The sequence below is a fragment of the Dreissena polymorpha genome, chromosome 10, assembly GCF_020536995.1.
Source record: "Dreissena polymorpha isolate Duluth1 chromosome 10, UMN_Dpol_1.0, whole genome shotgun sequence".
In the NCBI taxonomy this organism is placed as follows: domain Eukaryota; kingdom Metazoa; phylum Mollusca; class Bivalvia; order Myida; family Dreissenidae; genus Dreissena; species Dreissena polymorpha.
Genome location: NC_068364.1, coordinates 618,717 through 633,178, shown reverse-complemented (window position 1 = coordinate 633,178; position 14,462 = coordinate 618,717). Strand labels below are relative to the sequence as shown.

The 14,462-nt window shown below is 35.9% G+C and overlaps 2 protein-coding genes across 2 annotated transcripts in view; one reads left to right on the top strand and one right to left on the bottom strand.

Annotated features, from left to right (window-relative positions):
* The window catches only part of LOC127848717 (blood vessel epicardial substance-like), a 273,254-nt gene extending 264,850 nt beyond the window's left edge, over positions 1-8,404 (top strand). Inside the window, exons 3-5 of the mRNA XM_052381335.1 lie at positions 5,028-5,301; positions 5,567-5,946; positions 6,457-8,404. Coding sequence (XP_052237295.1) covers positions 5,028-5,301; positions 5,567-5,625 — 333 coding nt within the window. The 3' untranslated portion in view covers positions 5,626-5,946; positions 6,457-8,404. The remainder of the gene's footprint in view (positions 1-5,027; positions 5,302-5,566; positions 5,947-6,456) is intronic.
* A 72-nt stretch (positions 8,405-8,476) lies between these two features.
* On the bottom strand, positions 8,477-13,503 carry LOC127847899 (toll-like receptor 4). Its single transcript, XM_052380130.1, has 3 exons — positions 13,480-13,503; positions 12,224-12,334; positions 8,477-11,003 (listed from the first exon to the last, which is right to left on the bottom strand). Exons 1-3 carry the CDS (start codon positions 13,501-13,503, stop codon positions 9,741-9,743), a joined length of 1,398 nt encoding a protein of 465 aa, XP_052236090.1. The 3' UTR covers positions 8,477-9,740.
* Between the last annotated feature and the right edge of the window lie 959 nt (positions 13,504-14,462).

Genomic DNA, 14,462 nt, shown 5'->3' with positions numbered 1-14,462 from the left:
ATTAGTCTGTGCAGTCCGCACAGGCTAATCAGGGACGACACTTTCAGCTTTTTTTGATATTTTTCTGTAAAAAGATAGAATACATCCAGTTTAGGCGGAAAGAGTTGTCCCTGATTAGCATGTGCGGAACTGCACAGGCTAATCTGGGAAGACACTTTCCGCACACGCATTAAACGCCCTTTTCACAGCGCGAGGCTCAGTTTATTGTAACATGCATAATAAACGATGATTTCAAAATCGTTATGTCATTAGTGCTTGTTTTGCCTGTTTAGTCTACTGTATACATTCTTTTGAAATACATCCTAATGCCAGATACAAAAGTAAATTAGCTACACGCAAATGAACGAATGTGTTCTCCCAATGAATGTGCGTAATTTAATTTGTGTTAAGTACGGTCTCTACAAAACCGCACTTATATGAATAGCGTTCTCTTGTTGATCAAGAATTTCCTGCTCAAGTTGCCGATACCGCGTCTGTTTCCCGGCAAATGTTAAACTGTAGCAGCATATAAATGAACATTCAGTAAATTCAAACATCGACGGAATTTATTGAAATCGTCGGGGGAGAATATATAAGACATATATTGCAACAGACGGAGACATTTTATATGGCAGGCAAATAATATACTATTTACTTATCTACTAGGATATAAAGTGCTTTATGTGCGCTAATGTATTTAATATTTTCAGACTGGATATCATATTCATGACAATATATGAGCGTGTTTCTGGGAAAACTTTGCTGAATTCAAGAGCGTAAAGTGTCATCCAAGATCAGCCTGTGCAAATCAGGGACAACTGTTTCCGCTTACATTGGCTTTTCGTTTAGAAGAGACCACCTTTCAACGAAAATTCCATAAAACGTAAGGTGTCGTCCCTTATAAGCACGTGCAGACTGTACAGGCAAATCTCGGATGACACTTTACGCACTTTCATTCAACCCTGTTTTCCCAGAACGCGGCTCACACGTAAACTAAACTCTCTAAAAGTGTGATAAACAATTGTTGATTGTGCTTTAACGTGAAAGTGTAAAGTGTAATAGCATAAAGAGATGATTCATCATTTAGTAACGTTCACGCGATTTATTCAACTTGAAATAAACAGAATAAATACTTATGCTATACGAACGGAACGATTCTTTTATTTCTTTAGTTTTTTGAAAAACATCAATAATATTTATGCATCTTATAATACGCCATTAAATTGTGAACTCGGAAATTACAACTCCGCCATTTATTAAAATAGCATCGAACCAAATTGTCACCATATTGCTGAAAGGTCGCGCGCGTTGCGGTAACATATCTGAGGAGAATTGACACCGCATTTCTTGTAGCAAGACTATCGATTTCTATAACCATTATGCGACTGGATATAACAAGCTCTTAAGTATGTGTGTGTGCATGGAAACAAATGGAATATTAAGCGTCTGAGTCTTAAAGGGACATTAGTTGAAATTGCGATATTCAGTTATTTATTTAGAAGAAGAAATATCGCAATAATTGCAGAAAAGAATAGGGCACTCGATATAAAATGCATAAAATAAACTTTAAAGATAGAAGTGAACTTTACTATAAGATAAATTTAATTTAATAGAATTTCAGAACACGAGTGTGTGTTTATCGATGATTTGAAACACATATGTAACTTGCGCTCGGGGAGATGTATATCTCTCTGGCCTGATGGTTACTATTTCTTACTTTTGATCATTAAACCGCATATACGATTCCCAGCGCCGAAATAACACGTGCTTTTACCTGCTTTATTTTGCGAAACTTGTCTGGCATTTCATCAAACAATACAAACAGGAACACTGTTTAATTTGTGTGACAAGGAAAACTATTTCGAAGCGACATTTCCCGTAGAAATATGGCGACTAATGCTACAGTCACCAACGCAAGCGACGTCGAAACAAAAGATCACTGCAAAGACTGGGCGGAAGCTCAGCACGCGGTATTCCAGCTGGCGCGCCTATTTATCCTGATCTCCTTCCTCACGCCGTGCACGTTTCGGTACCACAGCCTCTTCCTCCGCGTGATGCTCTCCTGCGGTCACATCCTGACCCCCATTTGGGGCGCCGTGTTCGTGTGTATGCCGGACTTCGTGATCTGGTGCGGTGCGTTCTCCGTCGCCAACTTGGTACATATCGTCTACCTCGCGTACACCAGCCTTCCCGACTGGTTTTCCAAGGCTCTCGATGACATTTATCTGCACGTTTTTAAACCATTGAAGATCTCCCGGAAACAGTTCCAGGGATTGGCAGAGAAAGGCTCTATGGAGCTGCTGGGAAAAGGGGGCTCGTACGCGAAACAGGACCACACGTGCACGGGTTTAAGACTCTCCATGTTGCTTAAAGGAAGGTAAGTGACATTTGTGAATATATGTCTATAAGAATTATATAGACTTTAAAGTGCAAGTCCCACGACTGCTTTAGTTTAATAGTATGAGTGCTTTTGTACATTTTTACTGTTATTTTTGTGATATGTATTAGCGTATAAAGTCTTCTCACTTCTTCAGTATGAAAGTAAATTCGGTCTGAAAATAATTAAACGTTAATACTACGTATAAACATACGTTCGAAACTTAGACAAATAAAAATCGCTCCTGCGCTTGATTCGTGTATTGTACAGCAACATCATTTATAATACACTGATACCAGGAAAAAACATTATGTAATTCACATCGTTTTTTTGCGTTTGGGATTCTTTAAATCTGATAAACAAGAAAAGCCTGTCGGTTACCCATTTGTTATTGCTGTGAATCCGTTTTCGAATCACGACGTTATACCACAATCTGGTAGATCCGTTTGCAACAGTAACCGGAATCGAATGTACCGGTATGTTAAACTGAGCCGATTCCAATATGTAATACGAAATCGATAGGCCTTTGGCGAATATTTAGTCAAGAAATCTGCCAGGAGATAATAGCATATAATGTTGCGAGTCTTGCAAGAAAATCATCGATATTTAGTTTATATGTTCCCATTTTGAATCGCTCATAACAATAGGGAGAAGAATAATACGCAATACCACATGGCGATCGGAGATCTTCGTAAATATTATTAGAAACAAGTTCGTGGAGATAAGCATTGTAACTTTTCAGCCAATAGTATTCCAACACAAACTGAGTCTGATTCAAATCATGAACAAAATGGCAATAAGAACCCCTGTTGGAGATCTCAATAAATCGAGATCGCACACGCGTATTTGATAATTATCACCGTTGTCAAGAGATTTTCCTTTTCTTAATCTTCTATTATGCAGGATGCCTTAAAGCTTTCAAACAAACACACCGAAGAAGTGTTTTCGAATGTTATAAATTAACAATTTGATTATTGGAAAATTTGTATTCTGATTATTCGCAAGTTAGTTCGAACTGGTATCTGCTGAGATATTTCACGTGAATCAGAGACTAAACTAATATTAAAACCAAAACAATAAAAACCGTTCTCATAAAAACAACACAAACACTGAAGTAACAAAAACGTTCAACAAACCACGTTTGGTAACAACCGTTTAAATTACAACATTCAAACCTCTTATAAACAACACTATTTCTATTTAAACAACAACAACAATCACAGCAGCAACAATAGCAGCAGCAACAAAATTATCACCATCAACAACACCTTATAAAGTTATAATACAAAAAAAATGAGCCGTGCTCTGTGAAAAGGGGGTTTAATGCATGTGCGTTAAGTGTCGTCCCAGATTAGCCTGTGCAGTCTTACCGATATAAATAATAAACAACTCATTAAAATCAGACTAATAATAACGATCTGGTGATTATTAATCGTAGTGTTTCTATACATGCGATAGAGTGATGCATCTGACCTAAAATTAAGACACGGCCGTTAATCACGGGCGCCACCTCTTTTTTGCGATGCATTAATAAATGAGCCAATGCTTCTCCCGTGGTGAAGGTAAGGACCGGATGTCTTGAAATTTCGAGGATAATTCGGCAGGATGAGTAGGTTTTAGGTTTTAGGCGCCCGTGATTAACGGCCGTGTAAGAGTAACACCACGTTTCGTACCAATTGGACGGCGAAGTATACATTCTATTCTCACCGTTATCCACAGAACATAAATAGAGAGATATTAAATCAAATGAACCTCATTTTCCGTCATAAGAAGTGATGGCATTTCAGTTTGCATTAAATTATTTTCTATGTATGAAAGCGTATGAGGACGTATGGCATGGTAAAAGAACTTCCTTATACTTTGATCCTGATCGGGGATGATCAAGCCGGATAGAGACCTAATCGTCGACAGTTCGAAACAATCCCGACGGAAAGTATCCGACAGTCATGTATGGCGTTACATGTAATAATTCAATCATAAATTGGTCGCAATAAACTGAGCGCAGAACATCTAATCATAAAGTTTAAACATGCATCGTATCTAAGTCTGGAATCTTAGAGAAAGACCACGATCAGCTACGTGCGACGTACGGAGTGCGGCCTTCATAAAGGATCTTACGGCAGTGGGAGCCTAGAGTAATTTTACAGGTCGGTTTGTATTTTAGTTAGTTTAATCGCTATATATTTCGACATTATATAAAAAAAACAGTTATCAATGTGTTTTTTGTTTCAGACTGAAGGTCTCGTATGATGACGTATATCTCCACTTCTGTGGACGTGAACCAGTTTGTTGACTCACCGGAATACGACACTCGTAACGTAGCATTCACTGGAGGAAAGTACAAGGTAACAGTTGTGGACCGTAATGACATGTAACAAATAGCTCAATCCTATTAACGAACTAAAAATTAATACATTACATAGCTGTTGAACATTGTACTTAAAGGACTTTATTCGTCACGCTTGACAAGTGTTATATACATTTGCATTGATTTTGATAAAACCAACGTCGATTTCTCTGAGAAATGCCTTAGCAGAACAGGATGTGAACGTGAATTGTCCCGTTTAAATACTTTTGACAAGTCTTTGAGAGTTGTACATTTGTGTTACAAATGTTTGTTTAACTATGTTCAGTTGCTACAGTTTCAAATTCTGAACTCTTACATTTTTAGGTAAATATACGCGCGTCCGAAGACTGCCTTCTGTTCGTCTTACCTCAAGCTCGCCTTCTAAAATACCTGTCACGTGACCGCACGCTGGAGCACATCTTCAACCAACTGATCGGGAAGGACATCAGTCAGAAGCTTTACGAGATACAAGAGCGCGTGTTCGCGTTTCCGGGCATGGCCGAAGGGACCGGAAACCGCCGAACGTCAATGGTGCACGTCCGCAATAGTATAGTCTCAAACTCGACTACGAATTTAGCGAATCTGAATTGTCTTCAAGGTGACTATTCATGATCAAATGCGCCATATTTATCATCATTATAAGTAATATGTTTTACATCATCATCATCATCATCATCATCAACATCATCATCATCATCATCATCAACATCATCATAATCATCATCATCATCATCATCATCATTATCATCATCATCATCATCATCATCATCATCATCATCATCATCATCATCATCATCATCATCATCATCATCATCATCACAACCTCATTATTTTTAATCATATTTCTTACCAATGATTTTCAGGTTGCTACAAGCAGCCGAGTAATTTATCGTCCTCCACAACCAACGAATCTACCGTGTGAAATGTAGGACGTGAACAATATGTTAATTATTTGAACAGTGGGCAATGTAGGACGTGAACAATATGTTAATTATTTGAACATTATGTAATGTTAGACGTGAACAATATGTTAACTGTTTGATCAGTGTGAAATATAGGACGTGAACAATATGTTAATTATTTGAACAGTGTGAAATATGTGACGAGAACAATATGTTAATTATTTGAACAATGTGAAATTTAGGAAGTGAACAATACATCTAAATACCTGCTAAGTGGTCTAACTAAAGCCGTCACCGTGTGGCATAATACTCTCTACCTGATATATACGCGTTTTTACGAGGTAAGATTAATTTTGCTATTTAATTGCTTAAAATGACGTTTTAAGTATTACAAAATTGCATGAACACATGCGGTTATAATTTTTCTAAACTGTCGAGTTAACATCCGGTAATGTTGCTATTTAAAGTAATGATGCAATTGACGTCCAATCAAGACGAGGGTTTTCCATCTGAACATGCGTAATTCACGTTCCGGAATACTGAACTGTACATGTACATTTTGTAGTTTGAAATATTCTTTCAAGTTAGCCATGATAATGAGTTTTGGAGAACAACATTCTGTAAATTTGGAACGGTTTATATACGCAAAAATATAACTCAATGCATTTTGGAATGTTGTTTGTAAAAACAAATAGTCTTTCGGTTTCGGCAGACTGTGTATTAATTGCAGTTAATATTGATGTTAAAAAGTGACAGTTAAAGTGACAGGCCTTACTCAAGAGTTAATCGCTAACGACATTATACACGTGTGATCAGTGATGCAATTAACGGATCAATTTCCTACCGCACAGTATGGGGAGCAGCCGGGCGAAGCGGGACGGTGAAGTATCAAAGACAATTTTTCTCACCTTTTGCCGACTCTGAGGCAGTTATTCGCACTTCGAGATAAACCACAGTAAATACATGTAAAATCGAGACTGGGGACACAATTTTATATCGACATATCGAATTATTCGACATAACGAAAATCGAGATAAGCGATGTTTATTTATATAGACAAAGAAGGGGAAAAATGGGACATTGAGCTTACTTCGACATATCGAGAATATCGAGATATCCGATGTCGAGATAACGAGAGTGGACTGTATGTTAATTTTTTGAACAGTATGAAATGTGTGACGTGAACAATATGTTAATTATTTTAACAGTGTAAAATGTAGGACGTGAACAATATGTTAATTATTTGAACAGTGTGAAATGCGTGGTTCAACAACCGAAAAAAACAAACTGACCACGCACCTTTCTTGACGTAACCCAGTATCTGACAGTTACATTCGCACTTAGATGTTAACTTCAGTGTTGACCGCCGGAGCTCGTTTGCTGTCTGATCAACACCAAAGTGCGTTACGTTGTTAATGTGACATAACAATCAACCACGAATTAGAAAACAATATTGCGGAAGTAATTATTATCTTTATATTCTGCATTTCCTAATAGAGCCGTTTAGCATGATAATCATTGCGAAGTATCATTTGAATCCGATTTCAGCATGTCTTGAAGTTCTTGACTAAATGCTTTAAATTGATAAAGGTAACCATCGTTACTAAAGAGCTCCAGTGTAATATAGCAATACAAGTAAAAAAAGCAAAATGGAAGACGAAAAAAACACACACTAACAACAGCATCGTTTACCCCCACCCTTCGCTCGAACCACGGATTATTAGATTCAATATATAACGCCTGAACCACTTTGTTAAGCATTTATACTTTTCATTACGAATCCACGTACTTTCTCAAAATCGAACGAAAACAAAAGAAGCATTCCGAAATATCCATTTGTTTTGCTTTTGTAACTATTTGAAACTTTATCAATTTCTCTTGATGATACACTATAAACATAGAATTCAGTACGAGTCTACTCATTAGTGTTCTTTCGCTTCCTGATGAACAGTGTACGTGTTTTTCAATCTGTGACACATTGTTCACAAATGGTATTTTCGACAAGCTGCGAACACGTCCTTTTAACACTCATCGAGCTACACTCACATGACAAGGAGCGCGACACACGGACGGAAATAAAATACCACCACTTTATGCACCTTACCTACTTTCGATGAATATAAAATACTTATATGTTTACATATATTTGTAAGGACAGTATGCATGTAGTCCATTGACTATTAAATACTGTTTTAAATGAGTTCCCCGCAATACAGAATTTCAGATCCTCGCTCTGAGGAAACGGGGCTTAAGACATGTGCGTAAAGTATCGTCCTAGATTAGCCTTTGCAGTCCGCGCAAACTAATCAGGGACGAAACTTTCGCCTGTATGGTATTTTTGGATTCAATGAAGTCTCCTCTCAAAGAAAATGCAGTTGATGCGGAAAGAGTCCCATTACTGACAATATGCATTAAACCCGTTTTATCAGAGCGAGGCACATATAGTATCTTTGCATGTTTACTATAGCTTGTATCATTGCATTGAAAATGTCGTGATTCATCACTGTATTGAATAACTCGTGATTCAATTTATTTATGGAATCTTTGTGTGATGATTCTTGTCTGGTTACGAGATGAAAGGGAATGTTAAACATGTAAATCACTGTCGTGGTCATTTTAATATAAGTGTTGTTGATTAAAAAAAATCTTTAAGAAAGATATAATCGTTACTAATCGAACTGAAAACTAGTGTTAGTAGGGACGTTTATTAAAAATACATAAAATATAAAGCAATTAGTAGATAAACGCACAACAAAATATTGAATATACAAAGTGGTCAATAATGTACATGCATATAAAAAGTTAGTTTGTAACAATATCATTTAAAAAACAACAACATTAGGAACCAAAACTATATAAAAAAATTCAAGTTAATTGTTTACTTAAGTCAGGCATTAAAAAGCGCGTATTGAGGTACAATTTGGGAAATATAATTCGATTCGCAATTAAACACTTTACAAATAAATTTAAATTTATTTTTAATTGCCATTCGAAAACGTTTTATATTATGTTATCATAGTTTAATTTCAAAGAATGTATGTTTTTGTCTTAAAGTGTTAAATACTGTAGACTCGTCAATCATTGAAGATCAGATACCAGTTGAAATTATATGTCATGTATATATTATGTTAATTTTATACGCATTATTCATTTTATTAAAGGCTTACTGATAGCGAAAATAAACCGTACTTGTCGAGGGCCAATTACGGAATATTACCATATATAACTTCCTGTCATTCTTAATACGCACGTTTACAATGCTGCAGTTGCATCAGCATTAGTACTTCTTCTTCCGAGTTCATTAACTTCCCGGATATTGTTACTCAGAGTTGATATTTCATAGAGGCCCGATATGGAGGTAGCAATTAACGCCATCATTGTCGAATGGAGCACCATTAACCGAAGATCAGATTTGAATGTGATATTTCCGAGATAGTGTAAGATTTTATAATGGAAAATGTTTCAACAAAACTGAAAGCAAATTAAATACAAAAACTAATTTTGATAGGTTTGACTTGGGCAAACGAGTATCCATGTATCATGTATACAAATGTTTGTCTTTGCCCATTATGCATATAACTTCAGTTGAAGAATAATAGGTTAAAACAGCGGATTTGAACACAATACTTGACATGGAAATAACTGATAATTATGGGAAATAATTTTGCGTTGTCGGTTTTATAAATTACAAAGAAATGCTAGACCCACAACAGACCTGCCACATGTTAAATTTGTGCGGATGTCACTCGTTAACGAAACACAGCTAAGATTGACGGGATGCTTGTAACCAAAGCAAGTAACTACTTTAAGTTTGTATTAATGCTTATTAGAAACAAATGAGAAATTCGCGGAAATGTTTTTGTGCAATACATTCTATGCTCATTATATATGATTGATCGAATATTAATGAATTGTACACGTTTTTCGGTTCTTTTCGGCCATTGGTCCTCGATAAGAAAATTAAGTAGTGATCATATTTCACGTGTCACGTGTCATACAAGGAAGTGGTTCACACGTTTTTTGCTCTTACATGGCATGACATAAGTATACAAACAACGACGGAAATGTTTACACGTATGACAAATCCACAGGGATTGATTCGTATTTGTAACATAATAACAATGACACACTTGCTTCAAGAGCGTTCATTGCTCCTTGCTAGGCAAGTCATTGATGTTTCTAACGCAGTGTTATCAATCGAAATCAGTTTCTTTTCAAAGTCAGCCCAGAACGCGGTAATCTCATGTTCACTGCCATTCCGAGGAAAATCTATAAAGTAGTCTTGGTGTATTAATTGTTCTGCACCTGGTATACCATCCACACAGTGACCATCATATAAAAGTGCCAACGTGATGGGTTTCCTTCTCTGGATTGCTTCTTCGTTTGCCATATGGACCGCAATACTCCATTCAATTGAATCCTCGCATTCTGAACTAACAACTAACAAAACACATCTGCTGACGTGGATAGCGTTTCCAATAACACTACAGAGGTTCAAACCGGGAATAATGTCGTCTTGACTGAACACTTTGTACTCGAGTTCACTCAGTTTGGTTAAGACAGTTTCTATGATGAATTTCTGTACCTCGTAAGAATACGCCAAATATACGTGATATTTATACGACCAATCATTGGAATTTTGAATGACGGTATATCCGTTTCGCATACGCCGTTTACTATTTCGAACGTAAAACCAGTATTTTATTTTCCATCTAAATTTATACACCAGCGTAGCGACGGTTATAATTATCAAAATAAACACGAACACCGCACCAACTACAATCGAAACAATCGAATCCATCAAGGTTCTACATTTCTTATCAAAAGTGTGTTTGAATGATTCAAACTCTGAGGCATTCCTTACTTCTTCGTTTTGATTGCATGTAAACTGTAGTAAATACCGATGACTTCGAACGTCATCAGCAACGCTGTTCATGAATGCTACGTCACCAGCGTTACATGAACACAGAAAATCATTGTTTTTCAGATCAACAACAGTTTCATTTCTGTTTTCAACATGGTTTCTAATAACGTGTAAAATCTGTTTAAAATCTGTCAAAGTTAAAAAGCAATTATGTGAAAGATTTATCACTTCAAGTTTTGTTAAGTTATCTGCATAAATGGTGAACGATTGAAGTTTGTTTTGTGACAGGTTCAAGAACGTTATATTTAGCTGATTTTTAAAAAGATTATTATTTAATGCCTTAAGTTCATTTCTTGATATATCCAAATGTTTAAGCTGTATATTGGTTTCAAATAAATCACCATAATTTGTCATGGCAAAGCTAATATAATTTCCAGACAGATCTAGAAACTCAAGAGAAGGAAGACCTTTAAGTAAATCTGGATGGACATCGAAGCAAAGATTGGAACTCAATATAAAGAAGTGAAACTCCAGCTGCAAGTCACAATGTTTAAGGGATATAGACTCAGGAAGTGGAATCGGCCAACTGTTTAATAAAGAGTTTGAGGCATAAACCGTTTTTAAAGAATTATTCTTAGACATGTATCCGTATACGGCTATGCCAATGTTACTAGAATGAACATCAAGTGTTTCAAGTTTAGGTGGCAAAGCAGCGGGTATCTCGATCTGAACTTCATTTATGCAACCTGCTATGCGGAAAGCTGCATGTTTGATTTGGTTCGTAAAACAGGGACTGTGCATTTTCTTTGGTATTTTAGTTAAACCCGATGAACAAATGTCTATAATATCATGGTTTATGTCATTGCTAAAAAGCGTAAGTTTGTTTAATGAGAGGTCTAATAATTCCAAATTAGTTAAGTCTTTCATACGCGTAAGGAAATAATCAAGATCAAGTCTATTGTTGCCAGCATACAACTTCTTTAAACTTCTTGGTAAGTTGATAAAAGCATTTTCATGAAACCTGAAAATAATGTTGCTTTCTATGTATAAATGTGTAAGAGATGTATTTTGCAGGCTCTGTGTGATACTTTCATTTATAATTACATAATATTGTCTTTCGATATTGTTTAATGCGAGCATTTTAAGGCCGCTATTTAGGTGACCAAAACCCCTTGACGCTTGAGAAAGCCTAATTCTAAATTACACGAAAGATCCAAAACTTTAAGATTTTTGACGCCATCAAATGCCAGATCGAAGATTGAATGAACACTGCAATGAACTATGGAAAGGTTCGAGACATGCTCCAAATTTGTAATCATCTCATTGTTAATATGAACGATATAACACTAGTCATAAGCCAGCCACGGTGGATCTATTAAATTGCCAGAAATGCGGATATTTTTTAAGTTTGGCATTCTTTTAAACTCTTCTCAAAACACTGCAAATGGTAGACCATCTATCCAGATTTCTTCCAGTGTGGGTACATTAGAGCACAGCTTATTCGGATAGCCCTCTTGTGCATAACCTACATGAGTGGTCCCATACATTCTTAATATTTTCAGAGATGTCAAGTTCTTGAAGAAGTTTGAATCCGTCGAATTTGTAAAAGGCAGATTGTGGTTGTTTGAAACGTCAAGCTCCTCTAGAGAATCGAGACCTGCGAATGTCATAGCATTGATTACAGATCCTTTCGATCCGTTTATTGATAAATATTAGTTACTCAAATCCAATGTCTTCAAATTGTCGAATCCTGCAAAAGGTGATTCAGAGATCGCGGTTAAGCGCGAAAGATTGTTGTTGGCGAGATTAAGCTCTATGATGGCACTGAGTGAAACGTTACCAAATGTTGGCACCTCATTCAATGACTTTCATGAACAATCAATGATAAATAGTTGCGTCGTATTTTCATAACAATCGCAGCTACATGGTCGAAATGAGCTTTTGTAAACATAATATGTGTGCTGATACCACAACGTGTTTGACCGTGAGGAGAAACAATGCCAATCGAAGAAGCAATCTTGAACGCGTATGTTGTTCACGGATAGCCATGATCGATTCCTATAATCTGAATACGATAAAGATATTAATTAGCATTGTGCTACAACTACCTACATTTAAGTAACACAAGTGATCATAGATAGCTTCACCAACAATACGCAAGAATTAAAGGTTTAAAATGGCACAACCGTTTTTATAACGTTAAAGACGATGCTCCGAATTAATTCCGAACATTTTAGCCTATTATTATATTGTTCGGTATTATGAGTACTTCTAGTCGAAGAGAGGCAGCTCTTAACTAGATGAATGGTGATGCGAACATTTTTTAATATTTACTTTTCATTTCCAACTGAATGTAAAAATAGATGTCATGCAATATTTACAAGTAATTTTCTGAAAATCGCGAGAAAGTGAAAGTTATTTGTTTTAATAAGCCTACATTCGTTTCTATTTTAATAATCAATATTATTTATACTGTTGTCGTCTGGGTATATTGGTTTGGCTCATGACTGAATGATAACATTAAAATTTGAGCTATGTAATAGATCTTGCATAGGATAAACAAATGTAACTGGGGAAAGCACATAGACATATAGCTATATATATATGCTATGTTATAGTTGTATCTAGAACTGCGGTAATGTTTAGGCTTCAATAAATGACAGAGAATGGTCACTCTAGATTATTATGCGGATTTGGAAGCAGTCCTTTAATTTGGTATGGAAATTCCGAAAAGTATCGATTTCTTAAGTATATGGCCACTAAACTTGTCGAAGTATATCACACACACTACAAACATGTATCTACATAACTTACATCGATATGTCGTTAAAACAATATAAACACGTACTGTTTTACAGCCTTAGGAGAATAGTGAGTAAACCTAGCCGATTGATAACTTCACTTACCGAAATTGACAGGATTTATTCAATTAGAACTGTTCGGACTATCAAACGTGACTCGCTATCAACATATCGAAGAAAAAAAGAGCACAGTAGTGATTTTATTATACTGATTTCATAATTCCAGCATCCATCACGATTTATTAATAAAACGGATATTTAAATGTTGTTCGTAAAAAGTAGCTGTTCGGATATAGTAGTTGACTCTTCATTATTTTAGTTAGTGCTGCATTATAACCTTTGTTTTATGTTTTGTTGTTTTCCAGCAGTAGAGGATATACTGTGCAAATAATAATCAGAATGTTAGAATTTCCATTTTTACTTCAGGAGCGTGTTTAAGCGTTTAACTGAGTACTCCTAGTACTGGTTCTACCCCGAAGACTGACAAGAGAGTGTCCCAATACTCCGAAGGCGCAAATGAGCCTTAGTATAAATAAGTTTAAATTAAAACAAAATATACATAAATTAAACTTATAACATACATATACACTGCAGATCTTATTTTCTTTTTTTTTTCAAAATAATTCCATTATAACGAACCCTTTCTGTGCTAGTCACAAACGCATTATATAAGTAACACATTCCAAACTTTCTAATATCTTGACATCTCAGTGGTGGTTTATCCCGTTTTGATTAAACTCGTTGAAATAAAATGGTGTGTAAACATGGCATAATTTTGTTTTTAAGAGGTGCGGGACAACAGCAGAGAAGAGTGTGCTCCATTTAACACTTTGGATGAAGACGACACAATGCAAATACATGTATAGAATTTCACGTGCTTGCACGTCATAAAAAACCCATGGATGTGTCATTGTCGCGTGACAAGGAGTGAGCTTAAAGGGACCTCATCACAGATTGATAAATTGTCAAATTGAAAATAATATTTTAGACTTGCACATTTTCGTTGTAGTGATGTTTTTTTGCGAGGAAATAGTAATACTGAACATTTACCATGCTCGAACATTTCAATGAAATGTATCTTTTGACGATTCTTTTTCCAAACCTGAAAATTATAAAGCGTTGCAAACGCGAAATGATTTATTTATAACTACATTAATCCAAACAGATATACAATCGTGAGACCGCATGCGCG

Bases quoted from the DNA above. Each gene is read 5' to 3' on its own strand.
- LOC127847899 (XM_052380130.1), bottom strand. From the start codon at position 13,503: ATGGATGCTGGAATTATGAAATCA. The intron at 12,335-13,479 runs GTATAATAAAAT...TGTTCATGAAAG, and splicing joins ATGCTGGAATTATGAAATCA to TCATTGAATGAGGTGCCAAC. The intron at 11,004-12,223 runs GCAGGATTCGAC...TGTGACTTGCAG, and splicing joins CGATCTCTGAATCACCTTTT to CTGGAGTTTCACTTCTTTAT.